Raw genomic sequence first — 27,411 nt, 5'->3', positions numbered from 1 at the left:
CCTTCTTTTCATTAGACATATCAAAGTAGACATATTCAGTATCAGCAGCTGTTCTTTATATGGTTTAGCCTCCAGTCTAAATTATCTTTGTTGCCCTTCTCTGCACTCTTTTATAGAATCTTAACTGTTCTGTCTGGGTGCCCCCAGACTTCAACACCAACTGGAAAAAGCAGCCAGACACACTGGTAAAAGCAAAAGCACTTTTATAGTTTGAAAAATAAACACAGAGAAAAACCTGTTCTTCCCAACAGGCAGGCTATGAGGCTTCACAGCAAAGTCCTGACGGCCAGACAATACAACAGACTTCTTGCTGGCACACACACCACTGTAGAGAATAAGCCCCCATGCCTTTTTCCCCAAGGTTTCAGCCTTCAAGGCCACAAGCCAGAATCAGAGACGCCAAAGATCACAGCCAGGTCCCAGGACTCCTCCCCTTCTGCCTGGGCCTCCGCCTCCTCCTCCTCCTCCTGTTCCTCATCCTCCCCCTCTGAGCAGGGAGCCGGCAGAGGTTCAGCCGTTCCCTGAGGAGCCTCAGACGGAATCACAACACTTAACATCTTCTTTTTTTAAGTTGTTGAGCTTTTTCAAATGGAGGCATATTAAATCAACAAAACCCTTCATTGTATTATTTTCATCACCACTGAGCAATTTACTCCATGTCCCAATGTCTTCTTTTGGGTAGTCTAAAAGTTTTGAGCAAATTATAATCAAATAAATTCTGCTGTAGTATTGAGTGGGATGGCCTATATCAGAGGTCTTCAAATTTGGCAACTTTAAGACTTGTGGACTTCAACTCCCAGAGCTGGCTGGAGAATTCTAGAAGTTGAAGTCCACAAGTCTTAAAGTTGCCAAGTTTGAGGACCCCTGCCCTATATAATCATTAGAGAGAATGCTTTCCCTTCCCACACCTCAGCATCTAAATATGGTGGGAACAGGGTAGGGGTGGGGGAGGTGGACAAATGCCAAACTGTCGTGCCAATGGATATGTTCTAATGAGCAGGCACAAGTCTTCTAATGTGCCTTTGGGGAAAGGCGTTACCATGGGACAAAATGTAAGTCAGGTGGCACTTCTTAAACAGTTTGTCATGACCTACTTGGGGGCCACAAGCAAATTTAATGACAGTTGTAGCATTCGGGGAAGAGTTGAACATGTAGAGCAGAATTAGTTCCATAACTCATTCCTACACTGCCAAAACAACTCCATTGCAAAGATCCACTCCAGGTGGTTTTTTGTATTGATGGCCATGTCCAGAACATCTCCAAGGGGGACTTATGTGCATGTATCTTTGAATATGAGGGGTAGTGTGAGACTGAGCTGTCTAAACACATTATAGGAATTATACAAGTCTGGATGGGCTCAAAACACTAGCATCAGCTTTGCTACTCACCACTAGGTCTTTTGTTTGTAGGCCTCTATATTTTTATTCTGATTAAAGGACTGCAGAGGAATTTGGCTTCAGCAACTTTGCCTCAAGGGAAATATTCCTCTCTGTGGATCAAAAATAACTTAATCTTCTCTGTTCTTTGAATGTACTCTTGTCTGAGGGATTATGTTCAACCTTCCCTACTCCAATTAGTTGAGCTTTCTCTTATTAGACTTGAAAAAAACAAGGACCTTTATTGTTTATGAAAAGTACTAAGAAACTTCACACTTTGTTATGTATCATTAAGTTACAAAGAAAGAAATTTATACCTTGTTGGGTGTATTATACAGAATCAATTATTAATTGACTTCTATAACAAGAATGCCTGGTAAATTCCTCCAAGAGAAGATACAATTTCCTTCAAAAAATATACCTCTCTTGTGAATGAGCGCTATTGTAGTACTGTTTGCAGTTGTGAAGCAGAATAAATTAAAGAATATAAGTCATATTTTTTATGTGGAAACAAATTATTATTTTCTTTCAAAATGCACACACACTTGCTCTAGATTAAACCAAAAGGAATGTCTAATCCATCATGAATGATTTTGTTGTTTTAAAGTACCTGTACTTCTGTTTGACCTGAATTTCCCTATTTTCAGCCACATTGCAGAACCCTGTTAATTTTCTTGTTAACATGAATTATTTTGTAAAGTTTTGTGTCCTTTCTTACTAAATTATTACTTAAAATGTGCAAATACAATCGTGCTTTTTTTGCATTGTTTACAATTGTCAAACACTAAATTGCTTTTTGAAGCCATAGGGCCAGTTTTAAATCTATTGATTTAATTTCAGGTTCTGCTAATTTGACTGACACCTCTGATCTTCATGGTAATTTCTTTGTGTAGAAAAATCCTTTTGAAACTCTTCTCTATTTTCTTCATTTAAAGTACAGCACCAAAATTTCAACCTTGGTCTTGTTTATTATAGGTACTCTTCATCCTGATACATATATTGGGTTACTTTTAATGCTACTGAAACCAGAAAGTCCTTCTACTCATCCTTTGGGACAGAAGCCATAATTTATGGACATTCTTATAAAATATACACTTTATACGGTACATATACAATACACACAGAAAAACAGCTGTCTTTCTGGTAAATATAAAAAATATGCATTCATTCATTACATCCCTTCATATAAATGTATCTAATCCTCACAAACATGCACATCTTAATGTATACAGAATAGTTGAAATTAATCTATTTATTTATTAGATTTGTATGCCGCCCCTCTCTGTAGAATTTGGATCCCTTTGCTATATATACTTTTGCGTTATTTCAGATTACAGTATTTGCCACAGTAGAGCAAGAAATAAAAGCACAGCATACTTAACCTCGGTGGTACAGTGGTTAGGGTGCAGTACTGCAAGCTACTTCTACTGCTCATCAGCTGCCAGCAGTTTGGCAGATCGAATCTCAGTAAGCCCAAAGTTGACTCAGCCTTCCATCCTTCCAAAGTTGGTAAAATGAGGACCCAGATTGTGGGGTGGGGGTGGGGATTTGCTTAATCTCTGTCAACCACTTAGAGAGGGCTATAAAGCACTGTGAATGTATATAACTCTAAATGCTATTGTTATTAACCATAGCTTATACAATAAAAATCTGTATTAGTTGGCTTTGCACAATTTGTTTTATCACGCATTGTAATCTCACTTTTTCGTTCGGACCTGTCAAAAAGGTAAGGGAATCTGCTCCCAGGCATCCTGCGGGTATTTCAAACTATAAACAGTGCTTCACAAACCACAATGGTGGGGGTCATACAATCAAGACTGCACAAATTATTATGAATCAGCATGTTATATAAACCCAGTTTATATGTCTATGGAGATTCTCGGTCATCCTGGTCATGGTTGTTCCAAAGGTGCTTTTTCAAAAGGCAATTAGCCTTTTTTTTTGTTTTTTCTCTGAAGACGTTTGACTTCTCATCAGATAAGCTTCTTCAGCTCTGACCCCACCATCTAGTCAGAGTTGAAAAAGCTTCTTAGGTGAGAAGCAAAACACCTTCAAAGAAAAAAACAAGAAAGTCCGGTTGCCTCTTGAAAAAGCACCTTTGGGACAATCCAATTTATTTTAAAAAAACGAAAGAGAGCGAATACCCGCAGGATGCCTGGGAGCAGATTCCCTTACCTTTTTGACAGGTCCGAACGAAAAAGTGAGATTACAATGCGTGATAAAACAAATGCAGGTCTGCTAGAGCAGTGTTTCCCAACCTTGGCAACTTGAAAATATTTGGACTTCAACTCCCAGAATTCCTGGCTGGCTGGGGAATTCTGGGAGCTGAAGTCCAAATATTTTCAAGTTGCCAAGATTGGGAAACACTGTGCTAGAGCTTGCAAAACATTTTCCAAACGGCAACCACGACATTATCTCGATTGTTTTGGTTTTTTTAAAGGACCAGCCTTTACTGTAAAAGTTAACATGTAATCATATCATTTAAACAAGTCAATGCTAAATAAAGCGGAAAGGTTCTCCCATTACTGTACTTGCACTTGAAATATGTGTGTGTGCGCGCGCGCATATAATTGAACTCTGAATTGTTAGTGCAAACTAATCCCGAGCAACACATTGTAGGCACGCATAGAGCTTTCCTAGGAGAACGGTGCAATATGGAAACTTTGGTAGGAATCCTAACGTGAACGTCAAAGGGACTGGTCACGGGTAGTAAATCCTCCCACCTCCCCACCTCCCAAAAAAGTGCGCTTGTTCGCCTGAGAGGAATAGATGTCATCGCGTTTATTTAATCAGCAGACGAAGTCGTGTTTGTTTTTTCTTTTCCCAGAGAGCGCGCCTCCCCGTCACTCACACAGCATCGGAACTGCTTATTTAGTTAGCTCGTTAGTTAATTAGTTATATTCTATTTTATTTATTTGTCAAATATGTATAGGAGAGTAGCAGCTTGTAAGGAAAAGGTTAACGATAAAAGAGGACAGTAGGACAGGGACGGTAGGCTTATGGACGCCCCTTACAAAATATAAGAGAAGTTGGACTAGAATATATAGAAGAAACTTGTGAGACTCTGGAGAAGCCGGAACGTTTCGGATCCTCGCCGAACGCGCGGGGGAGGGGTGTGGGGTGAGGGTGCTGAACCGGAGCAGCCTTGAGAAACGAACTCTGGCTGACTTCTCGCGAGAAACTTGTCGTCGGCCATTTTGCCATTGATTGGCGCAGACGGCGAGAAAGGGGAGGGGGCGGGAGGGCGCCTTGGCTGAGTGGAAGGGTAGGGGCCGGGCGATAGGGGGAGGGGGGGGAGAAAGGACGGTTAGGGGGAAGAGAGAAGCGGAGGGAGGAATATGAGGATGAGTCTCCCGGGACGCCCCGCGACGCCTTCTCCCTCCACCACCTCTTCCTCCTCCTCCTCCGGAGGCTCTTCTTGCTGACGACGACTCCCCGCCCGAGTCCTCCTACTCCCCCCGTACACACGCCGGCCCCAAGCTGGCTGCGCCACTGGCCATGGTGCCCAGCGAAGACAACCAGCTGGTCCCTAAAGAGGTGAGTTGCTCTTTTTCGCGCACGCTGTTTCTTTGACAGGGCCAGAAAGCGCCTGCGGGAGGCCGTGCCGGAGAAGCCGGCGGGAGGGCGAAGAGGCGCCCGGCGGAGGCCTTCCTCGGCGCGGTTAGAATAGAGGGAGCTTCGGCGCTCTTTCGCCGGCCGTGCTCGAGGCGGCCTCGCTGCGAAGCCCCGGTAAGGTCGGGCGGAGAGAGAAAGCGGGTAGCTCCCAGCCAGCGGCGTCTGAGGGAAAGAAAGGCCCCAGCGGCCACTTGGAAAGGCCCTGCGGCTGAGGCGCTTGGAAAAGGACGGTTTAACAAGGTCTCGGCAAGCAAGAGGCGGCAGTGGCCGACCGGAGGCTTTAGAGTCGTGAGGGAAGAAGAGCTGTCAGTCGCGGGAAGCTAAAGATTTAAAGGGTTGTCAGTCGGGATTTCTCCCCCCCCCCTCCATTTTTCCCCCTCTTCAAGGGCAACTTTGATAGGGAAGAGCAGTTAACACGCAGGGCGGTTTTGCTGGCTTTACGTTCGGCCCACCAAAGAGAGAGAAAGCATCCTCGGTCGGGAGGAAAGGCTTGATGGGTTAGTAAGAACTAACCGTCGTAAAGTAAGAAAAAATATATAGATCGTCTCTCTTTGGACGCAGGTGGGGGGAGGGGTTTGCAGGTGTGGATAAAAGTTGAAAGACTGTTGGAAAGAGGAGCTTCCTTTTCGTTTAGTTTTCCAAAATGAGTTTTGTGGATTATTTTTTATTTATTAATGGGATTTCTAGGCCGCCCAACTCCTTAGTGTTTCTATTTATTTTTTCTATTTTTTTTTATTTTTTAATATAGGATTATATAGTCTTGAGATTGCTACCACATTTATTAAAACGAATTTTCTTCTTGCCAGCGTTCCCAGGCTATGGCAGGGCCCTTGAAATGAGTTTTAATGGACTTCTAAATTGCGTTTACTTTGGGGAGTGTCACTGTGCGCTAAGGTTATTGATTTTATCAGAGGTAGTTTTATGGACAATTGGATGGTGTAATAAAGTAATAGGATTGGAGTCAGAGTGGTCTAGGAGTGGTTAAGATGGTGGATTAGAAGTTGAGGGACCAGGAAAGCTTTGAGTTTTATCCTGCTTTAGGCACCAAAGCTAACTAAATGTCTTTGAGCTAGACTTTCTCTTTCAGCCCTAGGAAGAAGATACTGGCAATCCATTTCTGGTAATGTTGTCAGAAAAAAAACTGCATGGACTTGTTCCTGCAGTCACTGGGAATCAGACTTGATAGACAGTAACAACAGAACTGTAGTAGTAGAAGCAGCAGCAATCACAGAAGTGTTCCACATAGAGCTGTAGCTGTCAAATATTATATTTTCAAGGAATCTTATCTATTCAACTTGTCTGCCATTGAAGCACAATGCACATGTATGCTTAGATCACAGGGTTGAAATAAGATTTTGTGGTTCTCATACTTGTCCCTTGTAATTTGAAAGTTTATTTGAGAAGTAATACTTATTACTATCTGTTTATTATTATCTCTTTTATTCATTAAACATGACGCAGTCAACTGAAAATGTGTCGCAAATTTCATTGACGGGTGCTAATGGTCATTGATTATTATTGTTACTATACTATTAATACTATAATTATTATTACTTTATTATTATTACTACCACTACCAGTACTACTAGGACTATATTATTATCTCTTTTATTCATTAAACATGAAACTCAGTCAAGTGAACATTTAAAAATATGTCACAAATACCACTGATTGGTGCTAATAGTTGATACAGGTTGCTACCAGCATCTTAGGTATCAACCAAATATCTTCTTAAAATATATTATTCCAAGTAGTGCAGTTTTTTGCAGTTCCGCTGGTGTTATTGCAGGAAGCTGCAATTTCTTGATGCATTTTATGAAATTTTTGGAAATGGTACCAAGCACCCCAATGACAGTGGGTGTCACTGTTATATGTTTCATCCATAGTCGTGTAGTTTCAATAGCCAGGTCGCAATATTTTGTAATTTTTTCCAGTTCTTTTTCTTCAACTTTTGCATTTCTTAGTATAGTGATATCAATAAACTGTATTCTTTGGCTATTACAGCTGCCAGATCTTTAGCCAGTGTTGGCTTCAAATTCACCTTGAATTCTTCCCAGGAACCTAAGATGTCATAATGTACTGATCTAATATATTTGTCGTTCCAAGCAATATGACCTTTTGTAATTGAATGATGGAAATTTTCTCAATGCAGTGCTATGCAAGATTATTTTTATATGACACTTAGTTGCTGATAATCACTATATTACCACTGCCAATTTATGCCATAATCTTTCAACTTCGATTTTCAGATCTTGATACTTTGTGAACTTCTCCAATTCTCTTTCCCCTATTCTGCATCGTCTGGTATTATCCACACTTTCTTTTTTTCAATCACAATGAAATCTGGCGCATTATGCTCTGAAACTTTATCATCTTGTATTTGACCTGTAATATTATTATCACCTCGAGATTTGACTGCTGCAATGCTTTCTACATGGGGCTACCTCTGAAAAGTGTTTGGAAACTACAAATCGTGTAGAATGCAGCTGTGCAAGCAGTCATGGGCCTACCAAGGTATGCCCATGTTTGCCTAGCACTCTGCAGACTGCACTAGCTGCCTATAAAGTTCTACATGGCATGGGACCAGATTACTTATGGGACCGCCTTCTGCTGAATGAATCCCAGCGTCCGGTTAGGTCCCACAGAGTCAGCCTTCTCCAGGTCTCGTCAACTAGACAATGTCACTTGGCAGGTCCTAGGGGAAGAGCCTTCTCTGTGGGGTCCCTGGCCCTCTGGAATCAGCTCCCACCAGAGATTCGTACTGCCCCCACCCTCCTTGCCTTTCATAAAAATCTGAAAACCTATTTATGCCGCCAGGCTTGGGGTCACTAGACCCCAGCCTCTGGCCATTGAATCTGTAGGATGGTTGCAGTGTGTACCTGAATGAATGATTTTTAAATGTTTAACTTTTTAGAATATTTTAAACTAATTATTTATGTTAATTGGATTCAGATGTATTTATATATTGTGTTTTCTATTGATATGTTGTGAGCTGCCCCAAGTCCACGGAGAGGGGCAGCATACAAGTCCAATAAATAAATAAATAAGTTATGAGATGGTTAGATAGTATTATCGAGACAACATGAATTTGGGTAAACTCTGGAACACAGTGTAGGACAAGGGAGCCTGGCATGCTATGATCCATGGAATTGCAAAGAGTTGGACATGATTTAGTAAATAATAATTATTAGATTTTTATCCTTTTTATATATAGTATATTAGATCATCCCAAAGTGACAAACCTACCTAAATTCCTTGCCTCCTAGTTTATACACATAACCCTGTGAAGTGTGTTGGACTGTAAGGGAATGATTGATTCAAAGACTTTTATAGGAAAGGGAGCCTAAAGCTCATAATCCCCTAGTTCCTAGGTCAGCACCTTAACCACTACATCAAACTGACTCTCAGCTTACTTTCCATCTCCAACTTTATCATAGGGGGGAAAAAACAGTACTGTATAGACAAACATAATTCTCAGGAAAGCTGATTTATCCTGATTTAATACTTTTTTTATTTGTAAACTGCCCAGAGTCACCTAGGTGAGATGTGTGGAACAGAAAATGGATAAATAAATCTTTTTTATTTATACCTGTAAGTTCTGGTTCTCCTAAGCAAATTTCAGATTGGTAGATATGTTAATAAAGAAAATTGTACAGTTTAAAGTTTTACTTATCTGTAGATATCACTGGTACATCAGACTAAATATGTTACCACTTTAAAAGAAGATATATAGAACTACTGTCGATACCCTTGCACAGTAGCATATCAAATCAAATATGCAGAAATCTTAAGTTAGGTTTTGATACTTAAGCAACTTATAGATGTGTGGCAGATTAATATAAAATTAATTTTACTATAAAAATAGTGTCATGTTTGACTATTTTGATACCAGAGAGAACTGGGGACTGGACTTTAATATTTGGATGGTGACACAGCATATAATCACAATTCATTGCTCTACTGGAATCCTGATTCTAAACTTACTACCATATTCAGTATAATACATCTGTTTTATGGCATTAATGTAAATACATAACTTCAAAAAAGCACATAAGGTAGCTGTTTCTGTAAACAGTATTTTCCTGTTATTCCACCTTATCCACCATATTGTTACATCCTGTTTATCTTGATGTTGTAGTATTATTTTTAAACTTAATCAGCAGTTTTTAGCATTTTTCTATCTTAAACCTTAATTCAATACATTGGTATTATATCTATGTCTTCAACTTCCAGGTATTCATTCCAGGTATATGCACTTAAGTTTATAGAATTTTCAGCAGTGACCATGCTAACCGGGGACTTCAGAGAATTGAAGTCCACCCATCTGGAACGTGTCCAACTTGAGTAATGTACTAAATGATAGCATGGACGTTTTTTATTTTTATTTTTAAAAGTAATGGACAACTCTGCCTATAAAGTTCAAAATCATAATAATATGTAATGATTATCTAGACATACATAGATCACAGATATTTACTAAATGAGAGAAAAGAATAATAGTTCAACATTACTTGGTATCCAAGAAGCAAAGGGAGCATTTGGCAGTAATTATAGATAACTAGACTAGGCTGGAATGATTAATGGCAGAGTCTGGCTATGATCATTGTGCTTCTAGTTATAAAAGATAGCATTTAGACTATCAATTTAAACAGCATGAGCTATGAGGATTTAAAATGCTTTCCCTTTTTGTGAAAAGGATTCTGGGGAAAACAGGAAATAATTTTCCCAAATCATATATTTTGAAGAAATCAGTTACTTATGTCTATTAATAACATAAAGAAATAGTGTTAAATACTTTTATCTTTCTGGTTTTCTTGATTTGAGGTAATGTTGCTTTGAAATTAATCTCATGTTTGTTTATTGAGAAATAACATTTGAATTTATGAACTATAAATTTTCTGCCAAATTATAAAAACATTTTTAAATTCAGAGTTTATTTTTCAAATATGTGTGGTTATGGACCTAGTGTTAGAAGTATTTTTATATATTGGAAAATAGAAAAATACACTATTCCATATATGTGTAATCATAATAACATGGCGTATGATACTTTATTTTCTCACTTTAATGATTGCTTAAGAAATACAGTGATACCTCGTCTTACGAATCCCTCTTCATACGAACTTTTCGTAATACGAACCCGGTACTTAAGAATTTTTGCCTCTTCTTTTGAACTATTTTCACTTTACGAACCCGAGCTGCCGCCGCCGGGATGCCCTGCCTCCGGTCTTCAGTTGTCAACTGAAGCGCAGGGATTTCCCTGAGGTTCCCCTCGCTGGAAAACCCCATCTCCAGACTTCCGTTGTCAGCCGAAGCGCGGGGATTTCCCTGAGGCTCCCCTTGCTGGGATTCAAAGCAGCGCCAGCAAAAATGAAGGGAATTAACAGGATCACTCTGTGTGTGTGTGTGTGTGTGTGTATGTATTTTATATGTGTGTGTGTGTGAGAGAGAGAGAGAGAGAGATTAAAAGTCCCCAATCCTTGGGGATTCAGCCATAGGTGTTGATATAGGTATAAAATGAAGCCAGGGTGGGGCATAGAACCCAAAATTGTTTTTAATGGACTGAACTGATTAGATCTCTAGGGACTTTTGTAATCTTCATTAAGCAACAAGATTCTTGATCTCTATCATTATCACTGGTGCCCATATTGGCAAATATTCTTAGTTTGGCTAGGATGTCTACTTATAACAGAGATGCCATGTAGACTTGCCTTCCGGATCCTGTAGGGGTGATGTGACAGTCCACCATGGAATGACTATTTTTTGGAAGCTTGATGTGATATGCTCAAATGAGGATGGGCCATTGAATTCGACTGCTTGAATAAGTTGGATCCAGTTATTTTTTATGGCTTCTTTTTTTGTTGTATGTCAGAAGTTGTTTGTATCTTTTCTTTTAGAGGAGGTCACTGCAACATAATATTGGATAAATAAACCTGTAAGAGCTTTTTTGGCATTAACACAGTCATCAAACCATGGGCTCAATGGTGCAATTTTTGCTTCAAGGGCACTGACCTGGCGTGTATCATTGAAATCAGGATAGGACCAAAATGAGAGTTTTCCTTTTCTGAGATATGCCTTGTTGGGTTTGGGCTATAGCATCAGCTGTGACCTCAGTGCAGTGGCAGTGCTCATCCAAAATACTTGAGAGATATCCAGGGGCACTATCCAATAGATTACTGGATGTGAGATTCTATTTATTAAATTGGGCTCTGGGGTTTAGTTGTGATTATTGCTGTTCTCCCAGTTTGCCTTTCTGTGTAGTAATCTTCCTTTCTGATCTCCTTGACTCCAAATTAGTGGTGGAGTTCCTCAGATTTATGGTCTTGAGGGGCTTCATCTTGCCATCCGTAGGTGTGGACTTGGAAGTTCATGCCCATTGTGACAGCCATGGGCCTTTATCAAATTATCCATGGCCAATGTATAATAGTGGCCATACATGTGACCTTTTATTTATGTCTGAATAGTGGTAGGGTGTTGAGGATTTGGGGGAGATTGATTTCTCCTCTGTCATAATCAGATCACAGTTCTGAATTTGCAATTCTCTAGTGTTGCACACCCCTCCCTACAGGAAGGCTAGATTATTATATTAGTCCAGTCCAGACAGCTAGTGGAACTGGTTGGGTTCCAGAGGAACATTAAGGTTATTCCAGAAGGTCTGCTGGAGCAGTTGACTTGTTTGGTGACCATTCAGTTATGATGGTGGTGACAAATGAATTGCTGCTTGTATTGTTCAGAAAGCTATCCAAATTCTTTCAAATGTATAGAATACTGTACTAGGGTTGATAGTACATTTTGGGATTTTCCTGACCAACTTTGTACATAAGTATTTTAGGAATTTTAGTACTTCATGTGGGATACCAGTGTCTTCAGTTAGGCAAATATGTTTTAGTAATTTTTAATAAATTTTGTATGCCCTTAGCATTTTAGACCCATATTATACTCCCATATATTTTTGTAGAATTTAACCATTCTTCTTTTTTAATACATATTAAATATTAATTTGTGTGAGAAAATGAATTTTACATTGGCTAAAAGTTAGCTTCTTTAAAAGCTGAATTTTTAAGTAAATATGTGATAGCATAATCAAACTATTTTATGTTTATATATCTTAGGAAATGCTTTGGAGATGCAGACAGAATATATTTGATGAAATGAAGAAGAAATTTTCACAGGTAGTTAGTTGAAGTGAATGTTTAAAACAGTTCAGTTTTGATAGCATGAAATTAGCACTATGCACGAGAAAATAAAATGGTTTGCAAATGCATTAGAGTACTAATTTTTAATGTTTCTAAGAGTAGAAGAAGATTGGTATCATATATGAAATTCTGAGCCTTCATTTTAATATCTACAAAAATAAAAAGCATGGTTTTGAAAATTCTAATAAATCATAATTTGCATGACTTCAGCTTTGAACCTTACGGTTTCAAAACCTATACTAACGTAATTTTAAAATTGTCCACGTTTTTCAGTTAACTTTGCAAAAAGTACTGCTCTAATATTATTTTTGGAATTCTAGTCAAAACATCTTTATTTTCTATATTAAATTGTATTTCAATTAACTGACAAATATGAAGTATAAAAAAATAGTTAATGAAAGTACCATGTGTGCTTTATTTCAACTTTTCCCAAAAGTTACAGTGCTCACACTTATATTTCAGTACACAAATATTTCTGCTCTTTCAGTTGGACATTGGATTTCTCTAAATCATAATTGGGAGTAAGAACACTTTCATTAAGCAAAGTGGTTTCTAAGTGAAATTGCGACTATACTTATGATTTCATTTCAACTTTGCTTTATAGTGGTTGTAAATGTGACGAATGGTTGTAAAATTACTTTTTTATCACTTTCATAACTAAACAGTCATAAACAAAGACTACTTGTAATGAGATGCTGTTATTGCTGTTATCCACCCCCTCGTCTATATTGACCTTTGTATGAAACTTTGTATGGAGGTCATCCATTAGCATATGCAAGGTATCAAAATGTAGATTATCTCCTATATCTCCCTGGGTAAAAATGTTGACTGGGTGGTTTAGACGAGGCTTCAAGGACCAGATGTGGAAAAACCTCATTCCAGTGAGATGGAATGGCAGTTGGTTGAGATGCTTTCTCATCCCAGCACAGCTCACCCATATTGCAAATCAGCTTCTGCAGGAGGAGGGAAATCAGTTTCCATTGCAGCCAAAGGTTTCTCCTTCCCTTTGTCTCGTCTTGTAGCTCCTGCTACAATGGCAGGTGGAAGTTGTGGCCAAGAGCTACACTAACCTTGGAATGAGATGAATTAAATATGTTCTTTTAGGCTCTTGTTATCTGTTGATTACATTTTTGCAATTTCTTCTACATGAACTGCCTTTGAAGACATCTTAAAAACATTTTAACATATTTTTTTAAATTAATGTAATAATTCCATCTTCCATTAAACAGTGTGTCTACTGGGTACACATATCTTTGTGAAGTAATAATATTTATAACTATTCATTGCATTGATATTAATTTAGCAAAGGTACCGCTCTAATACCATATTGAGAATTTGCTTTCCTTACCCTGCTACACATCTCCCAGTGACCGCTAGGGGCCCACGGGGTTGGCCTTCTCCGGTTCCCATCAGCTAGACAATATTGGTTGGTGGGGCCGTGGGGGAGGGCCTTTTCTGTGGCAGTGCTAGCTTTCTGGAACCAGCTGCCCGCTGAGGTTCATACTTCTTCCTCTCTGCTGGCCTTCCGGAAGGCTATGAAGACCTGGATTTGCTGGCAGGCCTGGGGCCACTGATCAATTTGATACACCTTGATCCGGCTACTAAAGAATATGAATAGATTTTAGATTGTTTTTATTGTTTTTATAAATAAATAAATTCTCTAATCTTACAGTGCTAATATTTAACATGCTAAACCTATTCACTTCTCACTCTTAATCTATCTTTTAATTGGAATATAATAGTAATATTAAACATAATAATCATAATAATCATCATATTATTTACATCTCTCTTATTTATATCTCCTTCTCTTATTTCTAACTTCTGTTTTTATTCTCCAACCATCAATAAAATAATTCCCATGTCATATAATATTTAGCTTGTTCTTACTTCTTAATTGCAAGCGTCAATCTATTCATTTCTGCACATTCTAATATTTATTAATCACATTCTGATCAGTACGGATCTCTTCACTTTTCCAATTTTATGTGAATACAATTCTAGCTGCAGTCAATACATGATATGCATTCCATTTACTGTAGGTTTCAGGTAAAATCCCCAACAGAAATATTTCTGGTTTTAAATCAGTACGCCGATGATACCCAGCTTTACATCTCCACCCCATGTCTAGTCAACGAAGCAGTGGAAGTGATGTGCCGGTGTCTGGAGGCTGTTGGGGCCTGAATGGGTGTCAACAGACTCAAACTCAACCCTGATAAGACGGAGTGGCTGTGGGTTTTGCCTCCCAAGTACAATTCTATCTGTCTGTCCATCACCCCGGGGGGGGGGAATTATTGACCCCCTCAGAGAGGGTCCGCAACTTGGGCATCCTCCTCGATCCACAGCTCACATTAGAGAAACATCTTTCAGCTGTGGCGAGGGGGGCGTTTGCCCAGGTTCGCCTGGTGCACCAGTTGCGGCCCTATTTGGACCGGGAGTCACTCATGCCCTCATCACCTCGAGGCTCGACTACTGTAACGCTCTCTACATGGGGCTACCTTTGAAGAGTGTTCGAAAACTTCAGATCATGCAGAATGCAGCTGCGAGGGCAATCATGGGCTTTCCTAAATATGCCCATGTTACTCCAACACTCCGCAGTCTGCATTGGTTGCCGATCAGTTTCCGGTCACAATTCAAAGTGTTGGTCATCACCTATAAAGCCCTTCATGACACCGGACAAGACCGCCTTCTGCCGCACAAATCCCAGCGACCGGTTAGGTCCCACAGAGTTGGTCTCCTCCAGATCCCATCAACTAAACAATGTCGTTTGGCGGGACCCAGAGGAAGAGCCTTCTCTGTGGTGGCTCCGACCCTCTGGAATCAGCTCCCTCCAGAGATTAGAACTGCCCCCACCCTCCTTGCCTTTCGTAAACTCCTTAAAACCCACGTCTGTCGTCAAGAGTGGGGGAACTGAAACATCTCCCCCTGCCTATGTAGTTTTTCTATGTATGATATGACTGCATGTATGTTTTTTATATATTGGGGTTTCTTGTTTTTTAGACTTTTTAAATGTATTATTGTTATTTTAGAGTCTAACTAATAGATTTGTCATTATATATTGTTTTTATCATTGCTGTAAGCCGCCCCGAGTCTACGGATAGGGGCGGCTTACAAATCTAATTAATAATAATAATAATAATAATGCTTTATCATTTTTTCCAGCCATGTTTGTATTTTTGTCCATTTTTTTATTTATTTATTTTTGCTTTTACATATCCATATACATGTCCATGTAAAATAATAAGACCCAACTATCTGGTGGCATTTCCAACATTTGGCTGACTTATCTTTAAACATCATTGCCAACCTTGCCGGCGCCATCTATAAAACATCTTCTACAAATTTTCAGAATGGGGGTACATTAAAAAAATGAGTTGGAATGGTTGTATTTTTTTAAACTATTATAAGATATAAATGCAGTTGCTAATCTAAATGTAACAAAAAAATCTAAAAAACGTTCATTACACTGTTAAAGCAATTAATGTAAATAATTGGTTTACAAAGCATCAAACCAGTTTTTTGGAACATATGCATAGGAATCACAAAATCACAACTATTATGGTTTTGGAATTTATGCAATATCTTTCTTTGAATTAGAAGCTTAATCCAGCATGGTGTTTTAATATAGAATGTCTGTGCTACATTTGAATATATCATAGTCATGAACTTCAATACAATCAACATCAAATAATTTAGGTTTTATAGGAATTGATATTATAAAATAGATTAACTGATATTCTGGTTGAAACTGTAGAGCCTGGATTATACTGTATACTTAACAAAGACAGCTAGGACCAAATAGATGTATTCAAGGGAACCTGTTGATGCTTTTCTATTTTTGAAAAATGTTCATATTTGTTTAGATTTCTTAAATTACAGTGATCCATGTGTGTTAAAAACTGAAATTGCATAGTTAAGAAAAATGACTTTCTAAAACAGATTATACTTTTGTAATCCATTTGTTCCTTTCATTTCAGATTGAAAATGCTGCTGATGAACTTAGAGTGCTTTGTATAATACAAGATACTACCAATACTAAGACAGTGAATGAGCGCATCACATTGAATGTGCCAGCTTCCACATCAGTAAAAAAACTGTTTGAAGATATAGCCTCCAAAGTGGGCTATGTTAATGGAACATTTGATTTAATTTGGGGAAATGGAGTCAACGTTGCTAATACGGTAAAAACAAATATCTACTTATTTTAGGCATTGTACAATATTTTTGTTCATTTTCATGGTATTTCTCACATTAGCATATTTTTTTAAAAAATCAAGACATTAAAAAATAGATGGCAAACTCTACTGAAAACATCTATCTTTTAAAATGTTTCTGCCAATTATCTGCTTAAATTCATCTATTGCATACCATGAGTTTGTTTGTCTTGCAGTGATGGCGAACCTATGGCACGGGTGCCACAGGTGGCACACAGAGCCATATCAGTTGGCACACGAGACATTGCCCTAGCTCAGCTGTGCATGTGTGTGCCGGCCAGCTGATTTTTGGCTCGCACAGAGGCTCTGGGAGGGTATTTTTTGCTTCTAGAGAGCCTCCGAGTGGGATGGGTGAGGGCGTTTTTATTCTCCCCCCGGCTCCAGGGAAGCCTTTGAAGCCTGAGGAGGGTGAAACATGAGCCTACTGGGCAACCAGAAGTTGGGAAACAGGCCATTTCCGGCTTCCAGAAGACCTCGCGGGGGGGGGGGGGCGCAGGGGAAGCTGTTTTCACCCTCCCCAGGCATTGAATTATGGGTGTGTGCACTCGCGCACATGCAATAGTGCATGCATGCTCTTTCGGCACCTAAGGAAAAAAGTTTGCCATCATTGGTCTATGGCAGGGGTCCCCAAACTATGTTGGCTGGAGAATTCTGGGAGTTAAAGTCTACAAGTCTTAAAGTTGCCTAGTTTGGAGATCTCTGGTCTATGGTATAAAGCCTGAACATCTGTTATGAAATGATGAGAATGGAGTGGAATATTTTTTATTAATGTATTTTTATCTTTCTGTTTTTAATAAGATCAAATCAATATTTAAAGCATAAAATACCGTAATTAGAAAGTGATGAGTTAAATGCTCTGACCTCTAATTTCATTATTTTAGCTTCTCATTAAAGGTCTTAGATATATTGCACTTTTAATACCTGTGAAGTTTATTTTTAGTATTTAAATTCCAGTATGTTAGATTTATTAAATAACCATTGTAAATTAAATTGCAGACAAGCATATATTATAATAAATGTCTAAGTTATTTAATTTTGATAATCTTGAGAAATATGGATTTTCTTTTTAAGAATAATATTTTGTTGTCTAATTTATGGTGAACATAAAGAAAATTTGTTAATTGACAGTGATATTTCAGTGCATTTATATTACTTTTATAGAGTTAAAGGAATGTGCACAATTCTAATAAACTATTTTATAATTTTAAAAATTATTTTTTTTGCTGTAGACACCACTGGATCATTTGAGCGATAAATCTGTTGTTGATGCTGGTTTTGAGTCTGGGAAAAAGAATTTTCTGCATTTGACAGATAAAGATGGAGAACAACCTCAAGTGGTATTGGTAATGCCATATTAATTTGCTGCTTCTTTGTCTTATCACATGTTAAGATTTTTTTTCTTTTTGTTCTGAGTGTTCTAATGCTTATCTTTGATTTTCATTGCCACTAAGTAAATCCTTTCTAAGAAACAAAACCAGTCTGATTCTCAAACATACACTGAAGAGCAGACATTTCTAATACAGATGGAACAGCATACTAATGACTTCAGATTGAACTGATTAAATAGAAGCTTCTTGTTCTGATCTTGAAACAGAAGTTTCCAGAGTTGGGATGTTCAATATTTGCAATGTTTCTGCACTCTTTAGCTGTGTACTGCATTTTAGGCAGAACCTAAAGAGCTAGACCAAGAAGGTGCAGTTCTGTTGGCACTCTCATGATAGCTATTTTGGCTCTTGGAATCTTAAGTTTAATGACTCTATTTAAAAAAAAATACTGAAATGTTTGATCTCATGTGTTAGGAGTTCTATAGATAGGAAAAGCAGTATAGGCACTACTTTCAATCATTGCTTAGATTCACTCTATATTCAGTTCCCCATCTGTTTCTGTTCTTTGTTTGAAACTCCCTGTAATGTCAAAGATGGGATTCCTATTATGAAATGTCTTGTGAGAACATGGACTTTCTTTAATACACTATTTTTATAAACTTGAAACATTAATAGATGTGCCCACTGTTTTAGGAGGAATCTGGTGGATCAAATGACCATAATCCTGATAGATTTATAGGTCCTTTACCAAGAGAAGGTTCAGTTGGTTGTTCCAGTGATTACGTCAGTCAGAATTACTCTTATTCATCCATTCTGAGCAAATCGGAAACAGGTATGGAGATGTCTTTTGTTCTTTCCACTGGATATAGAAATATTATATTATCTTAAAATAACTTATAAAACTGTCTTAGAAATAATTTAAGTGTAGGAGAACAAGTTGTACATCCCACTATTCATGTAAGATTTTGAATGAGGGATAAGGGTTGCAGAACTACTGGTATTATGATTGCTCTCAAGAATATTGCAGGTGTGTAAGGAGAAGTGACAGAACCACAAGAGATGTGGTTTATTTTTTCCTCCTGCAGATTGTTACAGATAATCTTTGATTTAATGACCATATAAAATTAGACAGGCTTTTAAAAAGTTAAAAATAATTCGCTCTAGTAGTTGCAACTGCCATTGCATCATCACCACCCCACTATCACATGATTGCATTTGGGATGTTTGACAACCAGCTTGCATTTACAACTGATTGCAGTACACCATCCACAGTCATGTGACCATGATTTGTACTTTGCCAGTTTCCAGCAATTTTTGCTGATTGGATTTGCTTAACAACCTTGTGATTTGCTTTATAATCACTGACTTTCATCTCTAAAAACCCCATCCTTGTTGTAAGTGCTAGAAATTTTATTATTATTTAAACAAGAAAAAACATCACTCTTGGTCATAGGTAAAGCTTTCATTTTGTTCTATTTAATAAAATGCAGGTAATTTCTGAGAAGAACAACAGCACACAATTATTTTTTAATATTTAACTAATAAGATAATAATTCTTACTTAGAAAAAACCCATTCTCCATAATGAGTGGAGTTATCATCCAGAATGGATTGATCTCATCCAATCAGCTGAGGACTGGGTCTGTTAATCTGAATTTAGGTGCTCCGCCTTGCCTGGAATCTCGTTACGACTCAGTTCTCAGTCAGGACAGATGTGGTCATCGCAGTCTGGATTTGACTTTCCTAATGTTTTAATTGGCTTTCTTCAACCATAGAGTCCTAGCCGCCTAAAGTCCCTTGGGAGATGGGCGGCATACAAATCGAATAAATAAATAAACCCACGAGTGATTCTTTTCCCTGGTTACCAAATTTGACACCTGACAACCAGGTGGTTTGTGGTCAGAGCCTTAGCTTGTTCACTGCAGTTGAACTATTCGGGGTCTGGCCCTTGGCTCCGCCATGATGGGGGAGATTATTTTATTTATTTATTTGTTTGTTTGACTTCTATGCCACCCATAGAAGGGTGGCTTAACTCAGGGTTTGCTCTCCCCCTCCATTGATGCCGCTTTTGACATCTAGAGATAGGGGATCCAGCTCCATTATTGGGAATGCAGTGGTCTGAGGAGTTTTCACTCTTCTCCCTCCTGCTATCAATGAGCTACCTGGGAGGTTTCAAGCACTGAGAAATTGCAGCCTTTGAACTGTCCGTTGTCTTGCCCAGTGCAGTTGCAGTTGTTTACCGCCAGCGCGACCAGACCACATTGGGGTTTTTTTGCTGTCAATCGTTTGCAGTCAGGGAGAGGTGCCTTTGCTGCTAGCCTCAGCTGCCCTCATGGAGGCAAGGAACAGTTTGAGGACTGCGGCTCGCTGCCCTGCTGAGGCTCTCCACTTATTGATTACTTGGCAATCATTATCGACCTGGCTGACTTGGCTGAACTTATGCCAGCTGCTAATGAAGATTAATTAGCAGCTGAGTTTTTTGTAAGAAAAGTTTGCTTTTAGATCTGTGTGTCTGTTTCTCCACTACTAAGCCAGTTATTAGTAGTGATTTATTGATTGAATTAAATTTGTCCAACCTGTGTGTTTGTTATGTTCATAACTGGGGCAGAACACTGCCACTGCTTCATTCTTCAACCACTCCTCCCTTATTTGGCTGTGTCAGTTGCAAGAACGTATCCTGGCATCTGATCTGCGAGCTCAGGACATCCTTAAATTGATTGCTGCCACTCAATTCTCTGCGGATGCCATCCTTCAAGTGTCAAAATTTGCATCTAGAACGAATGGTGCCTCCGTCGTATACAGATGCATACAGTGGCTGAGACAGTGACAGGCAGACATTCACTACATGTTTTGCTTGGTATCTACCCCTTTTAAGGGCCAGCAGAGTTTCAGGGAGGTCCTGGACACAATCTTGGTTGAGTCCAAGGATCATAAGAAAATCCTGCCTATCTTCTTGAGATGGGGTAACGTTAGGTCGAACCCCTATTTCCATTGTCCTTTCATGCCCAGATCAGAATTGCTCCATTTTCAGGGAGCAATGTCAGTACAGTTCAGACAGGCTTGGTCCGACCCTTTTGGAATGGAGGAGGCCACCCCTCTAGACATTCCAAGTAAGCTAATGAGTGACCTCCCATCAGGGGTTGCCTGGCCCTCTTTTCCACCAGGTGGGAGGAGATTATCCATGATAGGTGGGTTCTGAAGGCCGTGTCCAACGGGCTCTCTGCAGTTTCTCCCGCCTCTCCCAAGGTTTTTTATTCAGTGTCTGATTTTCAGAGATCATTCTCTGAGATATCTTATGGACTCTGCGATACAGCACCTGTTAGACATTTGAGCCACCAAGCAGGTGCCCCAAGACCAGATCAGACAGTTATTTTATTCAATTCTGATTTTTGTCAGGAGGGAAAGAGGGCAATTTTAGATTTGAAGTGTCTGAACTACTATGTTAAACATAGGTGGTTCAAGATGCACTTGTGGCCATCCTCTGGGGGTATTTCTTCGCACCACTGTTCTTGTGGGCGGTCCTCTGGGGGTATTTCCTAGCCTCCCTGGACCTTACTGAAGCCCACCTGAAAATTGCTATCCATTCTCTCCATGAGCAGTATCTCCATTTCTGCACTACCAGTACAGGGGCCTCCCCTTTGGCCTGTCCTCGGTACATCAAGTATTTACAAATGTGCTAGCTGCCCACCTTAGAGCCCTCCCCATGCGTGTCCAGTGTTATGTGGACAACCTCCTAATTCTGGCTCAAGTCAAATCAACAGGTGCTGAATGGTCTCTAGATAACCATTCAAATGCTGCAACACCATAGGTTTTCAATCAATCTTGATAAGAACCATCTAGTGTCCTTCACTTCCCTGATTCACTTGGGAGCCTTTATACATATCCTAGAATTTAGGGTCTCCTTATCCCAGGAGAGGCAGGCTCCAGCTCCAGTGTAGAGTCCTGATTTCCCTATTGTCCACTCTCCTGGGTAAAACGATCTCTCCTATTGCCATAACATCTTGGATGAAACTACATTTTATGGATCTTCAGTAGTTCCTTTACCTTTCCAGAGAGTGGACCACAGCTCCTCCCCTGCCAAGGTCTTTGTGCCTCCGGAAACTCATCACTCCTTATCCTGGTGGCATTCACCAGCGATCATACAGGTCAGCATGAGCGACACAGGCGTCTCTTGAGGAGGTGTGTCGCACAGAGACTTGAGTGACTCCATCCCAGTTTGTCCGTCACTATAAAATTTATTCCTATGCATCAGTGGACGCTTCCTTTGGGCACCATGTTTTGCAGTGTGTGTTGGAAGACAGACACGTTTGAATCCAGGTTTCTCCCTCCCGTGATCAAACTGCTCGGGTATGTCCCATTCATAACTCCACCCACTAAGGAGAAGGAGTGTTGGTGCTTACCTTATATGCCTCTTCTCGTGGTGTGGTGGAGTTATCATCCAGCCCCAACCAAGTCCCTGGGCTCCCTCTATATGTACTTTTTTTCATCGCTTCTGACATTCTTGACTTATGATGATGGCCAGATTGATTTTGTTGTTGACATCTGATGACAGCCATGTCGTATCTTCGGCTTCATTGCAACTGGAGATTCCAGACAAGGCAGAGCCCCTAAATTCAAATTAACAGACTCAGTCCTCAGCTGATTGGACAAGGTCAACCCATTCTGGATGATAACTTCACCACCCCACGAGAAGAGGCATATGAGGTAGCACCCATGCCCCTTTCATATTCCCCTACACAGTTCACCTTTACTTTTGTGAATCTAATAATTAGATTCTAATAATTAATACTGTAAAAATGCAATCATTCTAGAAGGAAATGAAATTTGCTAGTATCTAGTATTTTTCTAAGTTGTTTGCAGGGCAAATAAAGATAAATAATTAACATTGAAGTGCTAAATTGCAAGGTGTTTAATGTTACGTTAACCCAGCATTATAGTTTATTCAAAAGTTTGTTTAAGTTGTGTGTTTCAGAATTCTGAATATTTTAACCCTTTGAAGAACTGTTGTTCTGAGTAGATATTATTAGCAAAAATTTTGATTTTTAAAATTTGCAATAGAAATAATAATAATAAATATGCCCAATAATTTCATACTAATTCCTCTTAAATCTTAATCATTTTAAGATGAGCATTATTACTAATGTTATACTATTTTTTAGGATATGTGGGTCTAGTAAATCAAGCAATGACCTGTTATTTGAACAGTCTTCTACAAACTCTTTATATGACTCCTGAATTTAGAAATGCATTATATAGGTAAGTAGATGGATCTCATTAATTTTGTTATTGCCTTTTCTTTGGCTGTAAAAGTCTTGCTAAGCAACTGAGAGACTGCTGCAATGAACAAATTATTTTACCAGGTGAGCCTTGGTGGCGCAGTGGTTAGAGTGCAGTACTACAAATTGCTTCTGCTGACTGCTGGCTGTAGTTCACCAGTTCAAATCTCACCAGGCTCAAGGTTGACTCAGCCTTCCATCCTTCCGAGATGGGTAAAATGAGAACCCAGATTGTTGGGGGCAATATGCTGACTCTGTTAACTGCTTAGAGATGGCGGTAAAGCAGTATGAAGCGGTATATAATTCTTAAGTGCTATTGCTACTTACATAGTTGTTTGTAATCTATTCTGTGTTCTAATTTTGACTATTGTTGTTGAAAATAGCTTCATAGATATACTTAAACTTAATCAATACTCTTTAAAGCAGAATATGACATACCATATTTTTCAGAGTGTAGGACGCACCTTTTTCCTACCTAAAAGAGGCTGAAAATTTGGGTACATCTTATACTCTGAATGCAGCTTTTTTCAAAGCTGTTTTTCGGCCCTAACTACCGTATTTTTTGGAGTATAAGACACTGGAGTATAAGATGCAACTTAGTTTTGGGGGAGGAAAACAAGGAAAAAAGGCCTCTGCCTCCCAGCATTTTGCCAAACAGCACAGATGATATACACTGTTTGCTGGGTATTTCTGTGCATGTGTGAACTAGCAAAGAATTTGTGAAATGTACATTATGGCAGTATATTAATCCCAGAAAGTTTTGTTACCATATTTTTCAGTGTATAAGACGCACCTTTTTACCTAAAAAAAGTGCTTTAAAAATTGGGTGCTTCTTATATACCAAATGTTGCTGAAACCAGCAGCCCTCGGCAAGAGGCCAGCAACTCAACCCAGAAATGGGCGGTGTGCTGGGCATAGCACCAGCAGCAAAACGTCGCTTTCCAGGCCTCTGGCTGGCAGGGACAAGACGGGCATGCCCTTGAGTTAGCCGGTCCTGGTGGAGGCAGCGGCAGTGGCAGCAACTGCTGAGTAGGCTCCAGTGGTTTCCCTTTGAGGAGCAGCAGCATCGGGGATGTCACGTCCAGGCCCCCGCCACCGCCGAATTGCTGAGGAGGTCGGCGAACAGGCCCTGAAGGGGCAGAGCCGTCATCCACAACAGCATCATGTTGTTGGGTGGTGGGCTTGCCTCGGGCGAGCGGCTGTGGCAGGGGTCGAGCAGCAGCCGCCTCTCCCCGGCTGAGGCAAGCCAGAGAGAGGCGACCCTGCTCAGGAATGTAGATACTGTTAACTTTTGCAAGACTATCTCTAAGAGTTTGGTATGATTTGATGAATGATAACATTTCATAGTATTTATATACCTTAATATTCAAGCATGGGAGTTGTCTTTTCTAAAAAGTTTTAACATCAGACTGTAAAGATAATATATATTTAGTTTTTTTCCAAGTTGTATCTTGAAAAATATTGCCATATCAACTTTCCTTTCAGGTATCGCTTTTTATTACAAATGAATGTTAGGAACATTTCAGTTCATTTCAACAGGGTGCTCTAAAATAATTTATTTTTTCTGTTGATACTAATCTTTGTTTGGTTTTTTTTAAATAGATGGGAATTTGAAGACACTGAAGAAGATCCAGTGACAAGCATCCCTTATCAACTTCAAAGATTGTTTGTTTTATTGCAGACCAGCAAAAAGAGAGCAATTGAAACTACAGATGTTACACGAAGCTTTGGATGGGATAGTAGTGAGGGTAATGATAACCAAATGTTTAGTTAAATTATAATTATATTAGAAATAAATTGACTGCATGACTCCTACTTGGTCACATATTGAACAATCCCTTAGCATCCCTGTACAGGAGAAAGAAAAAGAGCCACAGTTGTGACATGTTGTCATATCTCAAATATCTCTGATTAATAGCATTCAAAAAGTAAGGATATCAGTAGCTTAAAATTGGCTTCTGCATTTATAGTTATTTACATAGCTGTTGAGAATTGACCAATTGAATAAAGTTTAATAACCTATTCTTATTATAAACCATTAACCAAAATTTTCTGTTCACAGTAATAGAATAATAAAAGTATAGGAAGACAGTTTACAGTTTAATATTAGAAAAAAATACTTTAATAGTAAGAATGGTCCAAGAATAGACCAATCTGTCTATCAAGATGGTGGACTTTTACTTTCTCCAAGCAGGTTGGAAGACGTTTCTTTAAAGATGGTTTCAAATGTTTTCCTTTGCACTAAGCAGAGCTGATGGCCTAATTTATTGGTTCTTTTATTTAGTTTACTTAAAGTTCAGTATATCATGACAAATATGTTAAACTAGTTATAAATCCCTGTATTAAAAAAGATAATGTTTGAAAATAGTTGTTAGGCAAAATGGGAAAGGTAGAAAAATTTCAGTTCTAAAACTAGCAGTAACATAAATTTAGTGTAATGTGCTTTTGTAACCTCACTAATGAATTGCTGTCATAGGATGTATGCCTGTATTAATTAAATGAGATCACTTTTGTTTTACAATAGCATGGCAGCAGCATGATGTGCAGGAACTCTGTAGAGTCATGTTTGATGCTTTGGAACAAAAATGGAAACAAACAGAGCAGGTATAATATTTTTGGGGTTATTGTTGTAATGAGATAACAAATAATTAGAATAAAACCGTATTATTAAAACAGTACCATATTTAGCCTAGATTTAAAGGGTAGTTTTAAACACTGGGATGAAATGGGGAAAAATGTCCATTGTTTACCTACAACTGTTAAAATTTTAAGAATTCAATCTGCATGCATTTTATATGAAGTATCATTGTTTTGCAATATAATATTCTGGGAGGCATCTTTAAGTGGATTGTAGTCAAGGGAAAGCAGGAGTTAGGTGATCCTTCTAGAATTTGTATCTTACTTCTTTTCTTCAAATTGGAGTCTCCTGGTAAAATCTATTTTACTCAGGAGCCTTCCTAATACGTTTGAGCTTATCTCTGTCCCCACCCACCCCAATTTTTGAAATTCATCTATCTTGTAAAATATGTATAAAATATATAAAAAGAACTTAGTTATTCCTTTTTTTCTTGTTTTTACCAAAAGCTACAACTTGCTGCTTTCAGATTTGCTTCTGTGAGTCTCATAGTACTTCTGTAGATACATGCCTGAAGTAATCAAAGATGACCTCCATCTCTCTCTATATTAATTGTTACCAATACCATCAGTTTTCAGAAAGAGCAGTCTCAATACAGTACTCTAATGTGAAAGCGAATATTGTTTCTGGAGGAAACAATTGATAGCATTACTCAAATTGAGCACTAATGGGTAATTCAACTCAGTTGTGATATTGGAAAAATATCTACCATGAATTTATGTTCAATTCTATTTTCACGTTAAAAAGTAACTGAAAATAGGCTGAGATGATGAATAGCCAGAGAAATAACAATGAATTTTAAATATATTCTGTATTTTTTTAATTTAATTTAATTTATTAGATTTGTATGCCGCTCCTCTCTTAGTTCAAATAATGCTATTAATAAACTTAAGGATTAATGGCAGAATTTAAAATACATATCCTGAATTACTATTGTTAAGTATTATTTTACAGTTTAGAATATGTAAGCCACCTAGATTTAAATTCTTCAGGAAATAATGCTTCATAAAGGTAAACAAATTTGTTTTTGGAATATTGAATTTTTATTTTTTTATTTTTTGCAGGCTGATCTCATAAATCAGCTCTACCAAGGCAAGCTGAAGGACTATGTTAGATGCCTGGAATGTGGCTATGAGAGCTGGAGAATTGATACTTACCTGGATATTCCATTGGTTATTCGACCTTATGGCGCCAATCAGGCCTTTGCTAGTGTGGTGTGTATGTTAAACTGAATGCTGCTGCGTCTTTCTATGTAATAATGCCACAGTACTGTCACTTCTTTAAAGGTAAGCATCATCCTGGAAACTCCATCTTGGGTTGTCCGTCTTTGTGCAGTAGACCAGCTAGCAAGCTTTAGAAGACCCTTCAATAAGTCCTACTAGTGCATGTTTGAGAAAAGAAAAAGTAGCCAATTAACATGTGAAATCTTAACATACAAATGCAATAAAACCCATTTTACCTTTCTTGTAGAAAAACATACTTTTGAAACATAACTGGGCTTTAGGTGAATTAATTATTTTGAAACTGTTGGCAAATATTACAGCAAATAGGAAAGGAAGTCCTATTTGCTGTAATATTTACCAATAGTTTCAGAATAATTAATTCCAATAATTAATGGAATTAATAATTAATTCCAATTCCCAAATAGGAAAGGAATTCCTATTTGGAATTCCATATATGCTTTTGGTTGGGCTGGGGAAAGAGAACTTTAAGTTGCCTCTGGAATATTCCTTAAAGTCCCAGTAAACTTGTGCATGCAGTTTGAGACCAACTTC

At 38.6% G+C, this 27,411-nt stretch overlaps 1 protein-coding gene across 8 annotated transcripts in view; it reads left to right on the top strand.

The window, feature by feature from the left end:
* The first annotated feature begins 4,571 nt into the window (after positions 1-4,571).
* USP47 (ubiquitin specific peptidase 47) overlaps positions 4,572-27,411 on the top strand; it is a 62,982-nt gene continuing 40,142 nt past the window's right edge. For 2 of the 8 annotated variants that reach the window (XM_070763059.1, XM_070763024.1), the window contains exons 1-9: positions 4,628-4,913; positions 12,104-12,163; positions 16,165-16,368; positions 17,631-17,744; positions 18,420-18,558; positions 22,885-22,981; positions 24,604-24,749; positions 25,526-25,605; positions 26,701-26,850. In XM_070763059.1, coding sequence (XP_070619160.1) covers positions 4,875-4,913; positions 12,104-12,163; positions 16,165-16,368; positions 17,631-17,744; positions 18,420-18,558; positions 22,885-22,981; positions 24,604-24,749; positions 25,526-25,605; positions 26,701-26,850 — 1,029 coding nt within the window. In that variant the 5' untranslated portion in view covers positions 4,628-4,874. Of the gene's footprint in view, positions 4,914-12,103; positions 12,164-16,164; positions 16,369-17,630; positions 17,745-18,419; positions 18,559-22,884; positions 22,982-24,603; positions 24,750-25,525; positions 25,606-26,700; positions 26,851-27,411 lie in introns of all 8 variants that reach the window. The other 6 variants (XM_070763050.1, XM_070763015.1, XM_070763075.1 and 3 more) reach the window with 4 other exon arrangements.

Source organism: Erythrolamprus reginae, chromosome 1 (genome assembly GCF_031021105.1).
Source record: "Erythrolamprus reginae isolate rEryReg1 chromosome 1, rEryReg1.hap1, whole genome shotgun sequence".
NCBI classification, from domain to species: Eukaryota; Metazoa; Chordata; class Lepidosauria; order Squamata; family Dipsadidae; genus Erythrolamprus; species Erythrolamprus reginae.
Note: the sequence above shows the minus strand (reverse complement) of the source record. Positions and strands in the feature narration are given on the sequence as shown.